The 20,612-nt window shown below is 36.1% G+C and overlaps 1 protein-coding gene, 1 long non-coding RNA gene and 3 pseudogenes across 2 annotated transcripts; 4 read left to right on the top strand and 1 right to left on the bottom strand.

Annotated features, from left to right (window-relative positions):
- The first annotated feature begins 767 nt into the window (after positions 1 to 767).
- Positions 768 to 1,836, top strand: LOC147299259 (uncharacterized). The gene is made up of 4 exons (XR_015120001.1): positions 768 to 880; positions 989 to 1,215; positions 1,316 to 1,603; positions 1,732 to 1,836. It is a non-coding gene; the product is annotated as an uncharacterized LOC147299259 (long non-coding RNA).
- A 3,850-nt stretch (positions 1,837 to 5,686) lies between these two features.
- LOC147299258 (uncharacterized) lies at positions 5,687 to 7,790 on the top strand (annotated as a pseudogene).
- A 62-nt stretch (positions 7,791 to 7,852) lies between these two features.
- Positions 7,853 to 8,973, top strand: LOC147299257 (uncharacterized). Its single transcript, XM_086246510.1, has one exon. The coding sequence runs from the start codon at positions 7,867 to 7,869 to the stop codon at positions 8,971 to 8,973; it is 1,107 nt and encodes a 368-aa protein (XP_086102636.1). The 5' UTR covers positions 7,853 to 7,866.
- Positions 8,974 to 12,080: 3,107 nt separating this feature from the next.
- LOC147299256 (aldehyde oxidase GLOX1 pseudogene) lies at positions 12,081 to 14,123 on the bottom strand (annotated as a pseudogene).
- Positions 14,124 to 18,271: 4,148 nt separating this feature from the next.
- Positions 18,272 to 20,034, top strand: LOC147299255 (aldehyde oxidase GLOX1 pseudogene; annotated as a pseudogene).
- The last annotated feature ends 578 nt before the right edge of the window (positions 20,035 to 20,612 follow it).

The following is a 20,612-nucleotide window of genomic DNA, read 5'->3' as shown; positions in this document are numbered from 1 at the left end:
TTTTCCGCTGCAAACTCAAGCACTCTGATCCAACCCATTTTTACTAAACCAAAAGGCTTAACCTATTTTGTGGATATTTGGGATTATAACACCGGGGGATTGGTTGTTGTAGTCTCTGGTATTCTTAAGATAGGTGCCTCTGTTACGTACCTGGGTTTCGGGGCGTGACATTAGCACATTGGGGATGTTGAAGGGCTCTGAGCTGTGTTTAATTGGTTGTGGAGTAAGTTCATTGCCTATGTTGGCACTTCTTTAAGTTCTTCATAAGCCATAGGTATTTTGGATTCCATACTGCTTGTTTTTGTCAGAAGACTGGCAGGTTAAAAAGCAATACTTTCGAGGGGCTGTTTAGATTGGCAATAATTATTCATGTTTTGAGTCATATTTTAGAGTTGTAATCCTGTCACATTTCTGCATTATTTGTTGAAATGTACCGGAATAGTTTTTTTTTTATTTTTTTTTATATTGCTTTTGTAATTTCATTTCATGTGTGCCTATTCTTTGGCCAGTTCCATGTCTTATTTAAAAAGCAATATTTACGAGAGGCGGTTTAGATTGGCAATAATTATTTATGTTTTGAGTAATTTTATTATCAGAGTTGTAGTACTGTAGGAACTGCATGCATTATTCTTGTTGAAATGTACGGGAATATATATATTTTTAATTGCTTTTGTAATTTCATTTCTTGTGTGCCTATTCTTTGCCAGGTTCCATGTCTTACCAGATTTCGATGAAGGTAAGCGGAGCTGTCGAAGAAAATTAGAGTGTCATAATAACAGACGACGAAGAAAACCTATTGATTCTAAAGGATCGAGTGGAAAGGAATCTCAAAGGGAAATTCAAACTGAAGATGCCAGTTGTGATGGTGAAGCAGGAGAAGGTATTTAGTGTTTGTTTTGATGCAACCAGCTTGTAAAAGGAGCAGTAAAGTTGTTTTTCCTTACTGTAAGAGATGTCTACTAGTCTAATTTATATATATAACGTACAGACAATATACAGTTAAGCAGTCAGATAAACGAGAAGGAAGAATTGCCAGAGTCTGAAGGTGGACGTATTCCTACCCTCTGTTCAGAGCCAGATTCCCAGAATGTCCATAGTGATGGTGTTGTATCTTTTTTGGCTTCTGGTGAAACGCAAATGGATGGAAGAAAACATGATTCCAAGAACTCTCTTTCTCCGCCACAATGCGACAACAAAAGCGTCTACTCATCTATGGTGGGTCTTTGCTGAATGCTGTGTTTGCTGCATGTCTATAACATTGATGTTTATATGAGGAGATATTATTGAGATATACTGATTTGATACAACCTTGTAGTGTCCGACAGGTCGTATCTCATTCAAGCTCTATGATTGAAATCCAGCTGAATTCCCAAGAAGACTTCGGCACCAAGTATTATTAAAAGATTGTTGTTACAGTTTAGTATATACAAAGAAAAATTTATTTTTGTGGCATGTTATCAGGAATTGATTAACATGTGGGTAGATGTATTAACAGATATTCCAGTGGTTGGCCAGTATGCCGGTTGAGTTGGAAGGGTATATCCGCCCTGGATGTACTATCTTGACTGTTTTTATTGCAATGCCAAAGTTTATGTGGATGAAGGTAATGATGTTGGTAGTCTTAGTTTGCAAGATTGATATTGAGTTTTTTTGTCACAGTTTTCCTCTCACCTTGACCTCATAAATTTTGTTCAACAACTTTGGTTTTGATCATTTGATGATATTGTTCAGTTACTTGAAGATCCAGTATCATATGTACACGACTTTGTTGTTCTACCTGGTAGGATGCTATCCGGGAGAGGCAATATACTTGTTTATCTGAATGACATGATTTTCCTTGTAGTTGTCTGCAATTGAATAATCTGATCTGCCTTTTATCCTTTAAGTGGTTCAATAAACAATGTAGAAACTGCATGCATGCATACCCAAATTTTTGACTAAGTTCAACTTGGAGAAACTGCATCTTTGATGTTTGAGAGAGAGGTATTTGAAATTAATGTGAAAGTTAGAGTGGAGAACCTCTGAGAACCTCTGCTGCTTTGTGTCATATTGTTACTATATATTATTAATTTGAAACAGGGTTGCAACTACAGGGAGAAGGAATATTTGGTGCTTTTCTTATAGTGTGGTCTCTTTTCAAGGATAAGCAATTTTCTTAAGAGCACACATATGCATGAAGCAAGGAAATGGGAGGGTTGTTAGGCAGCAACTCATTTTCTAGTGCTGCTATTGTCCATTCAACTACTCTGACTTGCTTTTATTCTTTATGCATATGCATGTTTAGTTGAAAATTGAGATTAATAAGGCATGCATGTATTCAGTATATAGAACTTATGAGATCAATGAATTTGTGATTAAATTAAAGAATATATGTTCCTTTGATGTTTTCAGTGGTCCAATATGAAGACCAAGCGAAGCGGATACACACAAGATCAAATAGATGAGTTGCGTGTGGAATGGGGAGATTTTCTGAACAATTATCTTTAGACCGACAAGTTAATTGGTAGGTGGTGTGCATTTTGCCTTTTTTGTGGATAGAAGAAAGCTGTCGTGCATGCTCATTTTTTGTAAAGCATGGAAGAAGATTGAAGATTTGGTGCTTTTAATTAGATCATACATGCTGCCATGACTATTTTGTAAAGGATGGCAGAATTGAAGATAGAACTAGCTAGCTAGCTAGACATAGTGCTGATTTGCAGATTAATTAGGCTAGGTGCTGTCATGTTATTTTGTACATGTGGGCAGCGTTTGGTACATTGTTTTGGTTTTGTAAAGGTCTTAACAAGCAGGGTTTAGGCAATATTGCCTTAGTTATTAGGCTGGTGGCATGGTATGTTTAGACCTCTACAAAACAAAAAATATATATATGGTTATCTTGTTGGATATTTGTATTGTTATTGGTGATTATGTACATGTAGGCAGCTTTGAATATTGTTATTGGTGATTATTGAAATATATGGAATGAGAATGCATGGAAGATTTTATGGCTGCACAAATTTATGTACAGGCTCAAATTTATGTATTCATATCATTTTTTAGGTGAAAAAAAACTGATATAGCAAGTTGTATTCCAATTTTCTTTTGTGAAATCGACATACTTAACGATATCAGTTTTAGACTAATAATTGATATTTTATAACGCTTTGATATCAGGTTCTTTCTCAGATCTGATATAAAAACAATATTTAGATATCAGAACCTATTCCATACCTGATATTGATATCAAGATTATATATATCAGATTCTACTATAGACCTGATATTGATACTATAGTTTTATATCATATTCTACCTCAAACCTGATATTGATATCGAGTTATATGTCAGTATTAGTATCCAATACGATATCTATTGACCAATCCTGTTGGTACTTGGATTTTATAGATATCAGAAATAATATCAAATTAGATATCCATTTTGTATTTAGGATATCAGGTTGAAAAAGAAAAATGATATAATAAACAATGTTTACATATCAGTTTAAAACTGATATCTAAAATACCATACATTAGATATCACGACGCGCTATATCAGACGGCTACCCAAATAGATATCAGTCCACGACTGATATCTATCGACATTTTTCTTGTAGTGATTAAATTGTAGTTGCATATTAATGCTAGAAAAATAGATTGTTATTGTATGATTTTGTTTTGTAAAATATCCTTACATGTCATGTTTATAATACATTACCAATAATATAGATACATATTTTGCAATTAATTAATAATTTCTATGTTATAAAGAAGAGTATGGTTCAATTTTCATAGACTTATATTGTATTTACATTGCATGTTTTATTGTTTTCTTATTATGGTATTTTTTTTTTTTTGTCTATGTTTTTGTATAGATATACATTTTGAAGGATAAGCCATATTATATTCCTCTTAACTAGATGTATCTTTTATGTTTATTAATGAAATTTTATCGTATAGGTTGTTTTTAGCCCCCCAATTCTAATTTCTAGATCCATCCCTGAATACAGTTATTAATTAATGATTTTTTTGGCCGATCCGTTATAAATTAATGATTAAAGCTGCATAATTTGGTTAAAAATATGTTCATTTATAGTTGACAACAAGGGTTTAAATTTCGAAGTTTTCGGCGAAATTTCGCCGAAAATTTCGTTTTTTAGGGGTTCCGAAATTTTAATACGGATTCGACTAAATTTCGGCAAAATATTCGAAATTTCGCTCGAAATTTCGAATGCCCCAACAGCAATTTTTTTTGAATTTGAGCGAAATTTCGACAAAATTTCGCTCAAATACCCAGCCTAACACTGTAACAGACTAACAGTAACCCGAGCTCAAAATCTCAAATACCCAGTCTAACCCTCGCTCAAATACCCAGCCTAACCCTAAGTCCCTCACTGCCTCACATTCTCACAAATCAGTGAAATCACAAATTCACAATCTCACGGTCTCACCTGCACAGTCGATCTCAAACCCGATCTGCCGCATCCTCCGTGTTCTCGGCTCTCTCTCTTCTCTCTCTCTCGCCTCTCTCTCTTCTCTCTCTCTCGCCTCTCTCCTCCGTCGTCTCGGGTTGCAGCGGCGTCGTCTCGGGTTGCAGCGGCGTCGTCTCGGCTTGCAGCGGCGTTCTCAGACGTCTCTGTCTTCTCGGCTTGCAGCGCCGTTCTCGACGTATCCGGCCCCCTCGAAGCCTCCGGCCACCTTGAAGCCCCGGCGTTTCTCGAAGCTTAGCCCCCCTGAAATTTCTGAAATCAGTTTGTGGGCTTGTGGCTAAGTCTCAAGTCTTTGTCTTTGACAGCTTTGTGCGAACTGCAAGTGTGTGAGTATTTGTCTATACATTAGACAGTCAAAATGTGTGAATTGAATAATTGATCTATATGATTATATGATTTATATCTGAGTATATGATGTATATCTAAATTGATCTGATATATGATGTATATCTAAATTGATCTGAGTATATCTAAGTATATCATTTACTGATTTACCCACTTTTAAATATTATTTAACATCAATTGATCAATATCATATTTTGGGTTTATATGTAAATTATATTGATCTTGGGTTGATTTATATAAGATAAATTATATTGATCTTGGGTTGATTTATATAGATTTGGAATTAATTGTATAATTTTGGGTTGATTTTGATTTGTATAATTATATGATTTTGGGTTAATTTTAAATCTTTAATCGTATAATTTTGGAATTGATTGTATAATTTTAGGTTGATTTTGATTTGTGTAATTTGTGTAATTTGTATGATATATAAATATTGATATGGAAGTTGAAAGTGGTGATATGATATGATATGATATGGAATTGGAATTGGTATGATTTGTTAATAATTAATATGGAATTTGTATGATTTGTTAATAGCATCTAATATGTATCATGTATGGGATTTGCCGAATTGGTAATTTAAAATTAGTGAAATTAATATGGAGTTGGTAATAAATTAATAATTAATATGAAATTAGTAATATGGAAATGAAATTGGTAATATGATATGAAATTACAAATTAGTAATATGGAAATATGGAATTGCCAATTGGTAATATGAATATGATATGAAATTACTAATTAGTAATAAGTTAATAACTAATATGATATTAATTTCTTGGTGATATACTGATATGATATTAACATGGAATTTAATTGTTATTGTTATTGTGTTACTGTGTATGTCTTTTTGTTATTAGAAATTTAGGATTCAATGGCCAGTGGAGGGAGATCACGTGATCCAGCTTGGGATCATGCCGATCCATTACCAGGTAGCAGACAAGGTTCAATATGCAAATATTGTGGCCTTGTAATGAAGGGTGCTGGAGTGACACGATTAAAATACCACCTTAGTGGTTTGGATCCTGGACACAATGTGCAACGATGTAATAGTGTCCCACCAGAAGTGAGACAATTCATCTTTGCAGGGATGCAACACAAACAACACCAAAAAAGCAAAAAAATACAAAGGATGGAAGAGCTCAGAGAAGAGCTTCGAGGAGAAGGTCAGATTGAGCTGAGTGATGATGATGAAGATCATAATGATGATATGGGGCCTCAAGAGCGAAGAGAATTTCGATCTGCACTTCGAGCCTCTAGAGCAGCAGAATGGGAGAGGGAACACTCACATAAAGTCCCAAATAGGGGACAAGGGTCTGGGTCTAATAGTGGTGCACAGATGCAAAGAGCATCAAGCATGAGGGAATCACGAGATTCACGACCAACACCTCCAGTGGCACCAAGCTTGTACAAGGCAGCTCAAGCACGCCAAAAGAGTGTTAAAAATCTCTTTTCTGGAGGGTCAATCAAAGATGGGATGCAACGCTTGATCAGCAAGTTCTTCATATATGAAAATGTTCCTCCTTCAAAAGCAACATCTCATCATTTCAAAAATTTGGTGGTAGGATGTCAACAGGCAGGAGTAGGAGTGGAACCTCCAACACCCTATCAGATACGCACCGGATTTTTGGACCAGGAGTTTCAAGAAATGCAAGAGCATGTTAACAAATTGAAGACTGATTGGGCAACTTATGGTTGCACAATCATGTGCGATGGTTGGACAAGTCCAACCAAACTGTCTATCATTAACTTCATGGCCTACTTAAGAGGGAAGTCGGTATTCCTTAAGTCCGTTGATTCTTCAGATTGCATAAAGGATCATAAATATATTTATGGGCTACTGAAGGATGTAATCACGGAGGTTGGAGAGGAGAATGTTGTTCAAGTTGTGACCGACAATGGTTCCGCATTTGTCAAAGCAGGTAAGAAGTTAATGAACAAATACAATGTGTACTGAACGTCGTGTGCAGCACATTGCATTGATCTAATGTTTGAAGAGATGGGGAAGAAAGAGCAGGTTGCTAATGTGATTAAAAAAGCCAGAATGACACGAATTATATTTACAACCATAACTGGTTGTTGGCAAAGATGCGAGAGATCACGAAGGGAGATATTGTTCGTCCTGGTGCCACCCGATTTGCTACAAACTATATTGCATTGGATAGTTTGTATGGTAAGATGATGGGGCTGAAGCAATTGTTCACTAGTGATGATTGGGGTCGTAGCAATTTCCGGCGTTCAGATGCAGGCATCACCGTTGAAAATATAGTTCTTGATCACTCTTTTTGGCAACAGGTGCATAAGGTGTGCGGTCTGTTTGAACCTCTCTACGTAGTTTTACGTATTGTGGACACAGAAGTGTATCCTACAATGGGATCAATTTATGAGTTAATGCGTGTCGTGAAGGAAGAACTAGAAAAAAAATAGGGTGCACGGTGGGTAATAAAAATCATCAATGATCGATGGTTTAAAACGTTACAACACGATTTGCACGCAGCAGGTAACCCAGTAATTTATTTGTTATTTTGGTTCCGCATTTTTTTTAATTGATTTAGCTTTCAATTAATGAACTAAATTACTAATTATATATTTCTATATTTACTTGATGCATGATTGCAGCCTATTATTTGAATCCTCGCTATCAATATAGACCTGGCGTTGGAGATGATGGTGAACTTATTCGGGCTGTGCACAACGTATTCTCCAAATTGGATCCCTATTCACCAGAAGTTGGCCAATTTGGAAATGAGGTAAAAATAATTTGCCATAAGGCCCATAAGAATCCTTACGAAAAATATTAATACTTTATAGAATTTGATTGTCTTAAATTATATATTTGATTGATAATGTATAATTTGTATTGTATTTGTATCTAGTTAACTTATTTTAAAGATGCCCGGAAAATGTTCGGAGAGCGAGCTGCAAAGGCCGCTAGATCACAAATGTCTCCTAGTGAGTATACATCTTACTTGTATTAGTTAGATTAACTTAATTATTTATTTTTATAGTTACACTTACACAAACAAATTTTTCATTTCAGGTGAATGGTGGATCATGTATGGGAGTGATGCGCCTACTGTGAGGAAGTTAGCCATCAAAGTTTTATCACAAACGGCGTCATCATCAGCTTGTGAAAGAAACTGGAGCACTTTCGCACTCATACACACCAAACAACGAAACAGGCTCTCATATAGTAGGTTAGAAAAAATGGTATATTGCTACTATAATATGAGGCTTGCACTTCGAGATAAGAAAGCAGAGGAGGATCGCGTTGATGAATATGATCCGTTGGATATATATGATGCTGCTATAGGGGATGATGATGTGGAGGAAAACCAGCTTTATCAGTGGATTAGGCCCCTCCATTTAGATGATGATGCAGGCAATCCAGACCCTGATATTGCAGCTCAAGCACGTCAGGAAGGTATCAATGTGGACAGAGTTCTAAATGAGGAGGTGAGCCCTACTACAAGTTTGAATGAACTTATGCAACCAAGGTCGACACATCGTACTGAGCCAGTTCCCACTAATCCTTCTCGATCAGGCAACTCTAGCACAAGATCGGGCACTCCTACCAACAGTGGAGGTAGAGGTAGTGGTGGTGGTAGAGGTAGTGGTGGTGGTGGTGGTGGAAATGAAGATGTCACTGGACATTCTCAAGAGTATATGAGCCCATTTTCTGTCGAAGCACACTATACACATGCAACTCAAGATGAGGATCATGGGAGTAGGCGTGCCGGACCAGGAATTGGTGCCATAGGAAAAGACTATAGTCGCAGACAAAGAGGTCATGAGAGTTTGGCACAAGAAGAAGAGGATTCATTATCCACCACTTTTGGCTCTATGGGGGTAGGAAGTGACAATTACAATTATGGGCAAAACCCTCCAATATTCTACCCACCACATCTGCCTTACTTGGTTGAGTCTGATAGTAACTCATTGGCACAACAAGAGACAAACTCTTCAAATGAGTATGCTTATGGGCAAATTCAACCACAACAGGTTCCTGATCCATATGGTTGGCATGTTCGCAATTACATGCAAAATTATGCTGGAGAAGTATCTTGGGATGATTATTCTTCACATTACACCTACTCTGAACATGATGATACTGAAGACAGCGAAAATTTTGAACCTCCTAGAAACTCTATGTGGTATTGATTACTTTTGTAATTCATGTGGCAATATTATAGTAAAAATAAAATTGAGGTGTTATTGAAGTAATTATTAATTAGTGAAGCATTTTTTTAACAGTATTTGCCTCCAGCGCGCATTATATTCATCACATATCACATGAAACCTACCATATAATTTGGTTTTTTTCAATGTTTTTTATCAATGTAGTAGATAATATGTTAAATAAACATATTGTGAAGTTTCATTCAAAATTTCCGTATTTTGATAATAATTTCCATCGTTTCCGTCGAATTTTTGTCGAAATTTAAAAATCTTCGAAATTTCCGTCGAAATTTCCATCGAAATTTCCATCGAAATTTCCTCGAAACCCGAAATTTTATTCCTTGGTTGACAATATCATTATCACTATCTGCCAAAATTTCTAAAATAATGACCTAGGCGGCTGGAGCCGTTGCAAGATCCGCTCCTTGAAGAACTACTTGCTCACGTCATGATGACCTTTCCATTTGGTTGCATTGACAAATGCTTTTTTTTTTTTTTTATTGAAGGAGGAGAAGACGTACGAGAGGAGGGTATACTCCAATACTCAGGTGATGATAAACACTGATGTCGGAGAAACCGAGGTGATAAACACTTATGCAGTTATGCTCAATCCTCGATACTTGTCTGTCTCTATCGTTAGCCTTCGTTTAATTTGTTTTCATTAAATAATTTTTTGAATGAGTAAATAGTTATTAATTATAAACCCCTAATCATCTTAAAACTTACTGTCATTTAAAATCTCTTCTAAAACTCTCTAACTATACAAACTCCTTTGAGATAAAACAGCTAGATAAGTGCTGTGAGTGTTAAGAGCAGCATTAGTTAAAGGTTGGCAATGGGCCGCTCGGCCCAAATTTTTCGGATTCAAACCAAGCTCAGGCTTGAATTATAAGAGCCCAATAGGCCTTTCGGGCCGAATCAGGTTGGGCTTGGGCTTTAACACACAAGCCCAAGGTTCGCCCATCAGGCTTTGGCTTGCGAGCTTGGAGGACCAGGCCAAGCTAAGCCCGAACGGGCAGCCTAGAATGGGCCCAAAGCCTGTTTAGACACATATATATCTTCAATAAAAAAAATATAGGATTTTGGCTATGTTGTGATTTGAACATGCATGAGACCTCATATAACAAGTTTCAGCTCTCAACAAACTTAGTTGACTAATTTATTTGTCAAGTTTATGAATCATAACATATTTAATAGCTTTTTCGTTTGTTTACTTCAATAAATTATTAATATACTTATTAAGTTATTATATAATACTATTAATTAGTAATGTAATACCATAAATAATAAACTTTTAAAATTATATATAACATTACAACTATAATAAAACATAAATGTACATATGTTTTATTATATATTTTTATAAACAAACGATGCAATTGTGTTTTCAATGATTCGAACCGTTCAAATTTTAGTTCCTCACTCAAAGATAATTCGTGCAAAAAATTAGCTCAATCGGAGATGTAAAAGTGATATAACGGTGGTCGAATTAATGAATGATTTTGGTTTTTCTAATAATGATCGAATGGGTAGATAAATTTCGATTTGACCGATTTTTTGTAAGGATAATCTTTTACTATAAATATAGAAAATGAACGGGTTAAATTGTTGAAATTACGTTGTGGTCTTCATAATTATGAAAACGACAAGATTTCAACGGAAAAGTTATTAGAATTATACTTTTCAAGTGTATTTATATGTAGAAGCTCACATATCGATTGTGTTTTTAACGATCCGAACCGTTCAAACTTTAGTTCCTCACTCAAAGAGAATCTTTGCAAAAAATTAGCCTAGAAGGGGAAATATATATCCTTCAAATCGGGGGAAGATTTTATTATGAATTAAAATGATTTTCTTATAAATTAAAATAACTTTATTATGAATTAAAAAAAATTTCTTATAAATTAAAGGAATTTATTATGAATTAAAAAGATTTTCTTATAAATTTAAAAACAGCTCTGTTCTCCATCTAAAAATTGTTTTTCTAAAAGATCCCAGCCTAATTGTGTCTTGATTAATTTATTCCCATGATATAGAATTTTCTTTTATTAATAGTATTAAAAGCAAACGCATACATAATCAGAAGAACTTAATGAGGTGAACCTGTCTTTGAAGCTGTTTGAAAGGACCGGCCGGCCAGCTTATTTTACTATAGGAAGGGACAGTATTTTTACAAATGAAAGACCAAATTTAAGGCATATACAGCCACGGGTTCGATGAACATAGAAGCCACAAAATCCTTGAGCATAGTTTCAGGATATGTGTGTAGCAATCTTTGTACTTGTATACAACATCCATCAAACGTGTAAGATTAAGTATCCTTCCATGCATCATTGACTTGTCCACGAAGTTCGATTATTGCTTCTTCTGCTGTGGCCGCACCATATTGTTTCATGTAGCACTCCACAGCTGAGACAACATGTGCTTTGTCTTGCTCTAACTACATGGATATATATGAAGGTTAAGAACATAAAATAGCCATATGCATGGAAAAGGGAAAAAGAAAAAGAAAAAATGAAAAAGGAAAATCTTCAAGTAATATACAATCATACATAATAAGCAGTACTGTAACTAAGTACTTGTTTGACTCCAACAAATATTAAAACGGCGAAACGAGCTTTTTTAGACAACCAAAAACACTTACGGTAGCATTTAACATAAATGCCTCAAAGAGTTTTTGGGTTTTAGAAAACATTTTTTAGTGTATTAATTCTTTTGAAGCACTTACCCATTGCTTCCTCAAAAAGTGTTTTTGCAGGAAATATTTCAAGTTTTAATAAAAACTTTTACGTGGTTCTAACAAAAGGGCGTTATTAGTAAACACATTACTGAAAAAGCCTTCTATGAAAACTTTTTAATAAAAATACTCTCGAACATGCCCAAATAGTACCTTGTGCCCGCTACGTCATCCATGAGTCTGGAAACTACTGTTGAAGCCTTTATAATCTTAGGGCCATTAAGCAACCAATCAAAGTACTCTTTTGTAACTATATCTCCCATTACAACAAAGCACGTGGTTGCTAGCATCGTGTAGCTAGCCAGAGGTCACAAGTGCTAAGGGCATGTATTCTTCCATTGCTAGTGGAAAATGAAGAAAACAAGTTCTCGGCGCTTTATTCATTTCAAAACTTCAAATACAACTTGTAATTCTTGTAAAATAAAATAAAATAAAATAAATACAGCAAACTTATTGGTACATAAAAAAAAATACATGTTAATTGAGAGATAATTATATTAATAAAACAAAAGAAAAGAAAAGGCACAAATTAAAGCAACTATATATACCGACCTATACATATATATTTTTTTTTCAGAGAATTTGGACCCAAATGCCCTCACTTGGAAGTTGTTGATGAACCACATGCAGCATATAATATCCAGAAGGCGCAAGATTCTGCGAAGACGGTGTCGTAACTTGAACTTGATACGTGGATATCCCAATCCTTATCACCCTCTCGGCATTAAGAACCAACAATCTCTGATTCATTGAGAATGAATGTGTGTTGAAGGAGGGTGCCACCATTGTCACTGACACCAAATTCTGTGCAAGTGTTCCTCTCAATGAAAATCGAATGAATAGTTTCTTTGCGTATTTGATCTTAACTTGAGATTTGGGTGCAGTGATTTTGGGTCGTAAATTTGAGTATTGTTGTTCCAAATAAGAAGGATAAAAGGCCTCCAAGCTCAACTCCGTTGGAAACAGCACTTTGTTTCCGAATTGGTACAAGTCATGAGGATTACTACCTCCAACAAGCACCCGACCATCGCGTAGCAATAGTGCCGTGGAATGGTACATCCGCGGTATGGTGGTCGGGTTTTGTACTTTGAACCGTGACCCAGCTGCATTGTCAGGTCTGTAAACGACAGGGTTTAGAACTGGGTCCCGCCCGAGTTCCCACCCAGCAGCCCCTGCTCCTCCACCGTTGATGATCAAAACGTCACCGTTTGGAAGCAATATCATGTCACTCATGACTCTAACTTGGGGCATGGTCTCCACAATCCACTGCGGATTCGGGTCGGTTATTTTGATCCGGGCGCATGTGTTTAAAGCTTTTACAAAAGTGCCCAAGTTTGCCTTAGTATAAGACCCTTTGGGAGTTCCACCACAAACCAAAACCTCCGCTTCAACAGACTGAGCTTGCGATGATAACTTCTTTAGTGGCAGCAACACCGCCGAACCAGTGCTCGGAAAAGACCTCGGGTCGCCGCCGGGTATCACCGGGTAAGTCTTGACAATGCTATTGTTGACATAATCAAACAATATAGCTCGATTGTTGGCAAAAATAAACAAGTTGCCATCCACATTGAGAAAAACAAATGGGTACAAATTGTTCTCTTCTTTGGGGTCATTGGTCTGCACAAGGAATGGCAAACTGTACACAGTCATAGAAGACTCGGTTTTTGGATAAAACTCGTAGTTGAACTGTTGCCGGCCACCGATGATAATCAGTCGTCCATCTGGCAGAATGTGATTGGTTGAGTACCATCGCCAAACGTTCAAAGCCGAGTCAATCTCCGTCCAATCACAACCGGTACAGGGCTTGAAAATCCTGACCCTACGTTCCCCGTTATCAGAGCCACCAGTTTGGACAAGATTGCCGTTGGCCATTACAACGCCGGAGGAGCACCAAACGTTAGTCTGGACCGTAAGGGGTCGCAAGGAATTGGTGGCAACGTCGTACTCGGCGGAGTGTGCGGTGCAGTCGTTTGTGTCGTTGCGGCATTTGCCGTTGGGCATAGACAATTTGGATTTGCCGAAGTCAGTGCGGTCGAAAATGACGACGCGGTCGTTGTGGAGGAGTTGCATGTGCATGGCCGAAATGCCAATGCTTTGTTGCAACAATTTCCAGCTGCCACCAGCAGCGTGGCTCAGAGAAGGTCCTTCCAAGAAGAGCAAGTCATGAGATAAGAAGAAGCAGAGGAATAATATTGATAGAGGGAGAGTTATTGGCTTCATTTTTCTTTCTTTCTTCAAAGAATAAGTATTTAGGTTTCTTTTGGCGATTGAATGAAATTACTTGCTTGCTGCTATATATGCTGTTCGTGGGTGTGTCTCAACTCTCAAGCACCTCTTCCTTTTTTTGGCTGGGTCTATGTGTGGTGTGGTGTTCTGTACATTGTCTCGAAGTGGATTTTTCTGTGTCTTTGTCAATTGTGACCCATTGTTCTGCTATATTATTGTGTTTATGGGTAGATGCCTAGATGGGTCTGTTGAATAAATAATTGAGGGTGTGGTCTACACAGTTAATGGGAATCTTAAATGGTTTGCTATGGTGGGTGTAGAATAAATTATTGGTAGGTGTTAGGTAAATTAATGAGACTCCTGGTTTGGTATGGTGTAGCATGCATGTTAATCATGTTGGGATCTGCATTTATTTTGTGAGTTAGGATATTGCTGCTAGACTAGAAAAATATAATGTGTCAAATAAGCTATGCAATTAGGGTTAAGGTGAATTAGAATAATAGATTTTGACTCTGATTTTGTTGTAGTTTAAGGTTTACTAATTATAATAATGTCTTTATTTTCGTATGCTCTATGTTCTACATTAGTGCATGTGACTTTGAACACTGTTAATAAGCATGACATGACTTTATTTCTGGCAAGTGATCTAGACCATTTCGATCACTTTAGAATTCCATCATGGTGGTAAGCTAGTGAACTTAAATGCTGATGGTCGGTGATGAATTGGTTTTTTTGTGTAGGCCTTAGGGATATGACCACAAGGTGTTTTTGAGTTGTAGTTCTGCTTTTGTGGAGATGTGTTAAACATTTTACTTTTGGGTTGGAATTCTGTTTTTGTGAATATGAATTGGTTATGGAATTATTGTCATGATTAGTTATATGTTGAACTGAATGAGGTGACAATATATGAAACTATTTTTGGCTTCATATGATTTGGAATAATGTTTTCTTTGTTGCATAACATACAAGTCTCCTTTGATTTTTGTACATGTGACTTGTTTTGGATTGAAAATAGAGGGCTCGATTGCATGTCGAATTAAATAAAATTATTTTTGGTGTTGCAAAATAAATGGTCAATTCTTCCTTTTTTGTTTTTTTTGTTTTTTGATTGAAAGACGTGTGATTTTATTGAAGCTTAGGAAGGAATTACAAGGTCAGAAACTAATTGGGCATGAAGCCAAGAAGGGGCTTCACCCTCCCAATAAGCCAATTTTTCCCTTTAAGAGGTTTATGTGTTTGTCTTCAATATTAATTTGAAACAATCAAAAAAAAAAAAGTTAGCTAATATTCCAAATTACCAAAATATCATTTCATTTTAACTTAAACATTTCCATTACAATATAAGGCAATCCAAAAGGTTATTGTAGCCAATAATAAAGGTCATAAGTACACAACACAAAAAGGGATAGCCTTGATCTATTTCATTCAACCCCAAAACATTAACAACCCGAAAACAACATTTATGGTCCATTCCTTTTGCCATTCATCTAAGAAAACACAAAAACCACCCAAGACATGATCAAACAAAACCAGAGCTTCTTCACTCTTGCTTGAACTCGATCAACATGTGTCTCCAACAAACTTTGTATCCCTAATTAGCAATCCATGTGTCACTTTCCTTGACACACTATAGTTAATATAGGTATTTTGTAATTGACCCTATAAACTAATTGTTTACACCGTAATTTGGATTTGGGCCGGACTCACGACTAAAGCCCAAGTACATCAATTTTTAGCCCAAATATTACTTAAGATTAAGGCCTACTTAGCTAAGGCCCAAATTAGGGAAGAGAAGAGTCTTGCTTGATCACGCCGAGTTTTCCTTGGCAATGTAGGAGTTCCAAATAAAGCAAGTCTTGGACATGAAGGAAAAGCAAATTGAGAATCCTAATTCGCATAGAAGATCGAGGTATTACCTAGAAGATTGGGGATTGACTACTATATAAAGAAGCATTGACAAGAAGAAATGGCTCTCTCAACATTCAACACAACTCAACACAAATCTCATATCAAACATCGATCCATTTCTCTCAAGTTCTCAAGCAATTGTTCTCTTTATTTTAGCTCTGCTAGGATTCAATTGTACGTTCTTAGTATTGATTTCTTCATAAGTTTTGACTCTTAATTTCATGCTTGTTTGCTATGAGATTTGTTGTTAGAACTATCATTGTTACCCGTTTTCAAGACAATCAGATTATTCATACTTTTTATATTAAAGTTCATAATTTCTCTTTGCACTCAATTACTCAATCACTCATTCATCGTATTTTTACTTTCGAGCATACCGTCGTAGTTGCACCAAGTGATTAAAAGTCGTTGAGGATCAAGGCATCAAGAACTTAGGCGAGGTAGTTGTTCCTTACTTGCCGTGCAATCATTAGATTATAGAAGTTAGCAATCTTGGCATAATACATCAACTCAGACAAGACAATTTTGTAACTGGCCATCTTGGCCGTGCAGTACGTGACACGCCCGCATATAATTATTAAAGGACTATCAGTGTTCAAAGCAATTTTCCCGGCTACTCTCGCCATGAATTTTGTAGGTAACACTAATATATATATATATATATATATATATTTATTTATATAAATGGATTAATGGGCTGATAGTATTACTTATCATATATACTTTAATTATACAGTACATGCATGCACCACTACTACACCCCCCAAGTCCAAACAGTTAAATAGCAAATTAAGTGAGCCACGTACCACTACTTTACTTATATTAGATGACCATTGTGAGCCAATATACTAGCTCCGCCATTGCTTACAAGTTATAAAGTTTTCAGTATTGGACATCTTCACTAATTTTCAATTAGTTTTAGATTGGATGCTTAAATTAATTTATACATATGTAATATCATAATGAAAAATATAAATATCACAGAACCCAAATTATTTCTCATGTTTGGCTTAATAATGAAGTGATGCGATAGCTGCATGTTGAAAATAACATCTCACATTTTTAATATGGATCATTTTGCTTCAAAAATATATGACACATAATTCTCATAATAAACTTATGGATTGAATATCTAATATAATAACAATAAAGAATTAGATCACGTATTGGTCTCAATTTGTTGGAAAGCATCAATATATCTTGTTTTTGTTTTTTTTTTTTTCTTGAAATAAACAATCATTATCAATATATATATATATATATTGTGACGCAAAAAATTGATCCAAAACACATCCCTTGAAACCTTTTCCATTATTTTCTTGTTTAATATTTTTATCTGACGTCAGATGCATAAATTCAAGACATGCAGATCGAGATGCTCTGTTACGACTTACAAGAGACCTTAACAATTTGTGTAGAATCTGTTTCTTTACAGTTTGTCAGCACCCTAAAAAGGGATTGAAGTTGAACTTTTGTAGCATGCACCGGCCTTTGGATAGTATAGAACTCCACCCTAAAAGACAATTCGATTGATTTCTTCATACACAAGCTTTGATGCCAACGTATATTTAGTTTTTATAGGCCAGTATTGAGAATCTTAGGATCCATAGAACTACGTCCCAACCCAATCTTTTAGCATAAAAAGATAATTAGTAAGAAAAGAAATTAGTGAAAGAGAAGATGAATATATGTGATCCAAATAAAAGACAATATATATGATAAAATATTATATTAAGAATAATTATTAATCATACTGTGATTACCATTAATTCGTAACTAATGTCAAAGAAATACTATAAAAATGTATATGTAGTGCATGCAATTAGTAGATCCATGGTTACCAGCCAATAATTAATTAATTAGTTTCTAAGAAATTATTCAATTGATCGATCCATCCCCTAAACATTTAACTACGCCATTAATTAACAAAGAAAATAAAATAAAAGTTTCACCGACTAGACAGTCGCTAGAAGAATCGAGTCAGAGAATGAAAAAAGTAATTAAAAAGACAATCAGATACGATTTGAGTCGACTAGCTGTTTTGCTGCTAAAGCCTCTTTTGCATATTGTATCCTCTTTAACTAGCCAGACTGGTCATAGCGAATAGAACAAGTTGAGAAATTATTCTATCTGGCAGTTCCACCACATTATAATATTATACTACTAATATATTGAAATTATAGCATGGATATGATTATATACAAATTATAATTTGATTAGATATTGTAATCACACACAATAATTAAGACACCATGTCCCACGTACAGGCTTCCATGCATGCATATGTACTTGGGTTCTCCCTCTCTCTCTAGCTTCCACAAGGATTTATAAATAGGGACAGGTACTTGAGAGTTGACACACCCACAGCACTCAGCAGCAAGCAATTTAATTCATTCCCCAACACTCCCAAAAGATACCAAAACACACATACATTTGAAGCAAGCTAGAGAGAATAATTAATGAAGCCAACAAGTCTCAATATTCTTTCAATCATATTCGTCTGTTTCTTATGTCATGATCACTACTTCCTCTTCTTGGCCCACGCTGCCGGTGGCAGATGGCAACTGTTGCAACAAAGCATTGGCATTTCGGCCATGCACATGCAACTCCTCCACAACGACCGCGTCATCATTTTCGACCGCACCGACTTTGGCAAATCCAATTTGTCATTGCCCGAAAGCAAATGCCGCAACGACACAACTGACTGCACTGCACACTCCGCAGAGTACGACGTTGCTACCAATTCTTTTCGACCTCTCATGGTCCAGACCAACGTTTGGTGCTCCTCCGGCTCTGTAACTTCCGAAGGCTGTCTTGTCCAAACTGGCGGCTCTTATAACGGCGAACGTAGGGTAAGGACTTTCGAGCCCTGCAAAGCTGGTTGTGATTGGAAGGAGATTGACTCTGTTTTGGCCGTTCAGCGATGGTATGCAACCAATCAGATTCTGCCAGATGGACGCCTGATTATCATGGGCGGCCGCGGACAGTTCAACTACGAGTTTTATCCAAAAACGGAGTCTTCTATGAATGTGTACAGTTTGCCATTCCTTGTGCAGACCAATGACCCCAAAGAAGAGAACAATTTGTACCCATTTGTTTTTCTCAACGTTGATGGGAACTTATTCATTTTCGCAAACAATCGAGCTATATTGTTCGATTATGTTCACAATACTATTGTAAAGACCTACCCGGTTATACCAGGCGGTGACCCGAGGTCCTATCCGAGCACTGGTTCAGCGGTGTTGCTGCCACTGAAGAACTTGTCATCGCAGGCTCAGGCTCAGTTTGTTCAAGCTGAGGTTTTGATTTGTGGTGGAACTCCCAAAGGGTCATATACCAAGGCAAACAAGGGCACTTTTGTGGAAGCTTTAAACACATGCGCTCGGATCAAAATAACCGACCCGAATCCGCAGTGGGTTGTGGAGACCATGCCACAAGCTAGAGTCATGAGCGACATGATGTTGCTTCCAAACGGTGACGTTTTGATCATCAACGGTGGAGGAGCAGGGGCTGCTGGGTGGGAACTCGGGCGGGACCCAGTTCTAAGCCCTGTTGTTTACAAACCTGATAATGCAACTGGGTCACGGTTCGAAGTACAAAACCCGACCACCATACCGCGGATGTACCATTCCGCGGCACTATTGCTACGCGATGGTCGGGTGCTTGTTGGAGGTAGTAATCCTCACGACTTGTATCAGTTTGGCAGCGACGTGCTTTTTCCAACAGAGTTAAGCTTGGAGGCATTTTATCCTTCTTATTTCGAGCCGCAATACACAAATTTACGACCCAAACTCATTGCACCTAAATCTCAAGTTAAAATCAAGTATGCAAGAAAGCTAGTTATTCGATTTTCAATGACAGCTGGAACAACACTAGCACAGAATTTGGTATCAGTAACTATGGTGGCACCCTCGTTCAACACACATTCATTCTCAATGAATCAGAGATTGTTGGTTCTTGATGCCGAGAATATGAAACAAACTGGGAAATCAACTTTTCAAGTTCAGGTTACGACACCCGCTTCACGAACTCTTGCACCTTCCGGATTTTTTCTGCTATACGTGGTTCATCAACAAATTCCAAGTGAGGGCATTTGGGTCCAAATCCTAAGAAAAAAAAAAAAAAAAAAAGCAATTCAGTTTAAGTCTCTTTTCTTTGTTTTATTAATATAATAATTAATTATTTTTCAAATAGTTATAAAAATTACTAGTACGTTAACAAGTTAATACAAAGTGAATTACTCTTTTGGGTCACTACATGATTAATTTCATAATCTGAACAATTTATTTTCTAGGCATCAGTTTAAAGATCATCATTGCAAAAAATCAATCAAAATATATCAAAAATCATTGAGTTATAAAACTGTGATCGAATAAATAGATAAATATTGTTTTCGATAAAAATATATAAATAGTTGTTATTATAATCAAATAACTAAATGACTTCCAATTTAGGACATTTCACAAAGATAATATTTGGAGTGAGGCCTAAAATATGAACTGGTTGGATTATGAGATTTGATCGTGTGGTGAACCCAAAATGGTGATTAGTTTTATATTAACTTACTAATAAAGTATTTGTTTCCATTCTACATTTTGTTAATATATAAACATGTCTAAAGTTGAGAGATTAAGAAAATCATTACATACGACGAAAGTTTTGTTGGAATTTTAGCAATTTAAATTAAAATATTATTTAATAGCTATATTTATTTAAAAAATTAGGATTAAATATCAAATACAAATAGTTT

Source organism: Dryas octopetala, chromosome 1, assembly GCF_963921425.1.
Source record: "Dryas octopetala chromosome 1, drDryOcto1.1, whole genome shotgun sequence".
Taxonomy (NCBI): domain Eukaryota; kingdom Viridiplantae; phylum Streptophyta; class Magnoliopsida; order Rosales; family Rosaceae; genus Dryas; species Dryas octopetala.
This window is presented reverse-complemented; position numbering and strand designations above follow the sequence as displayed.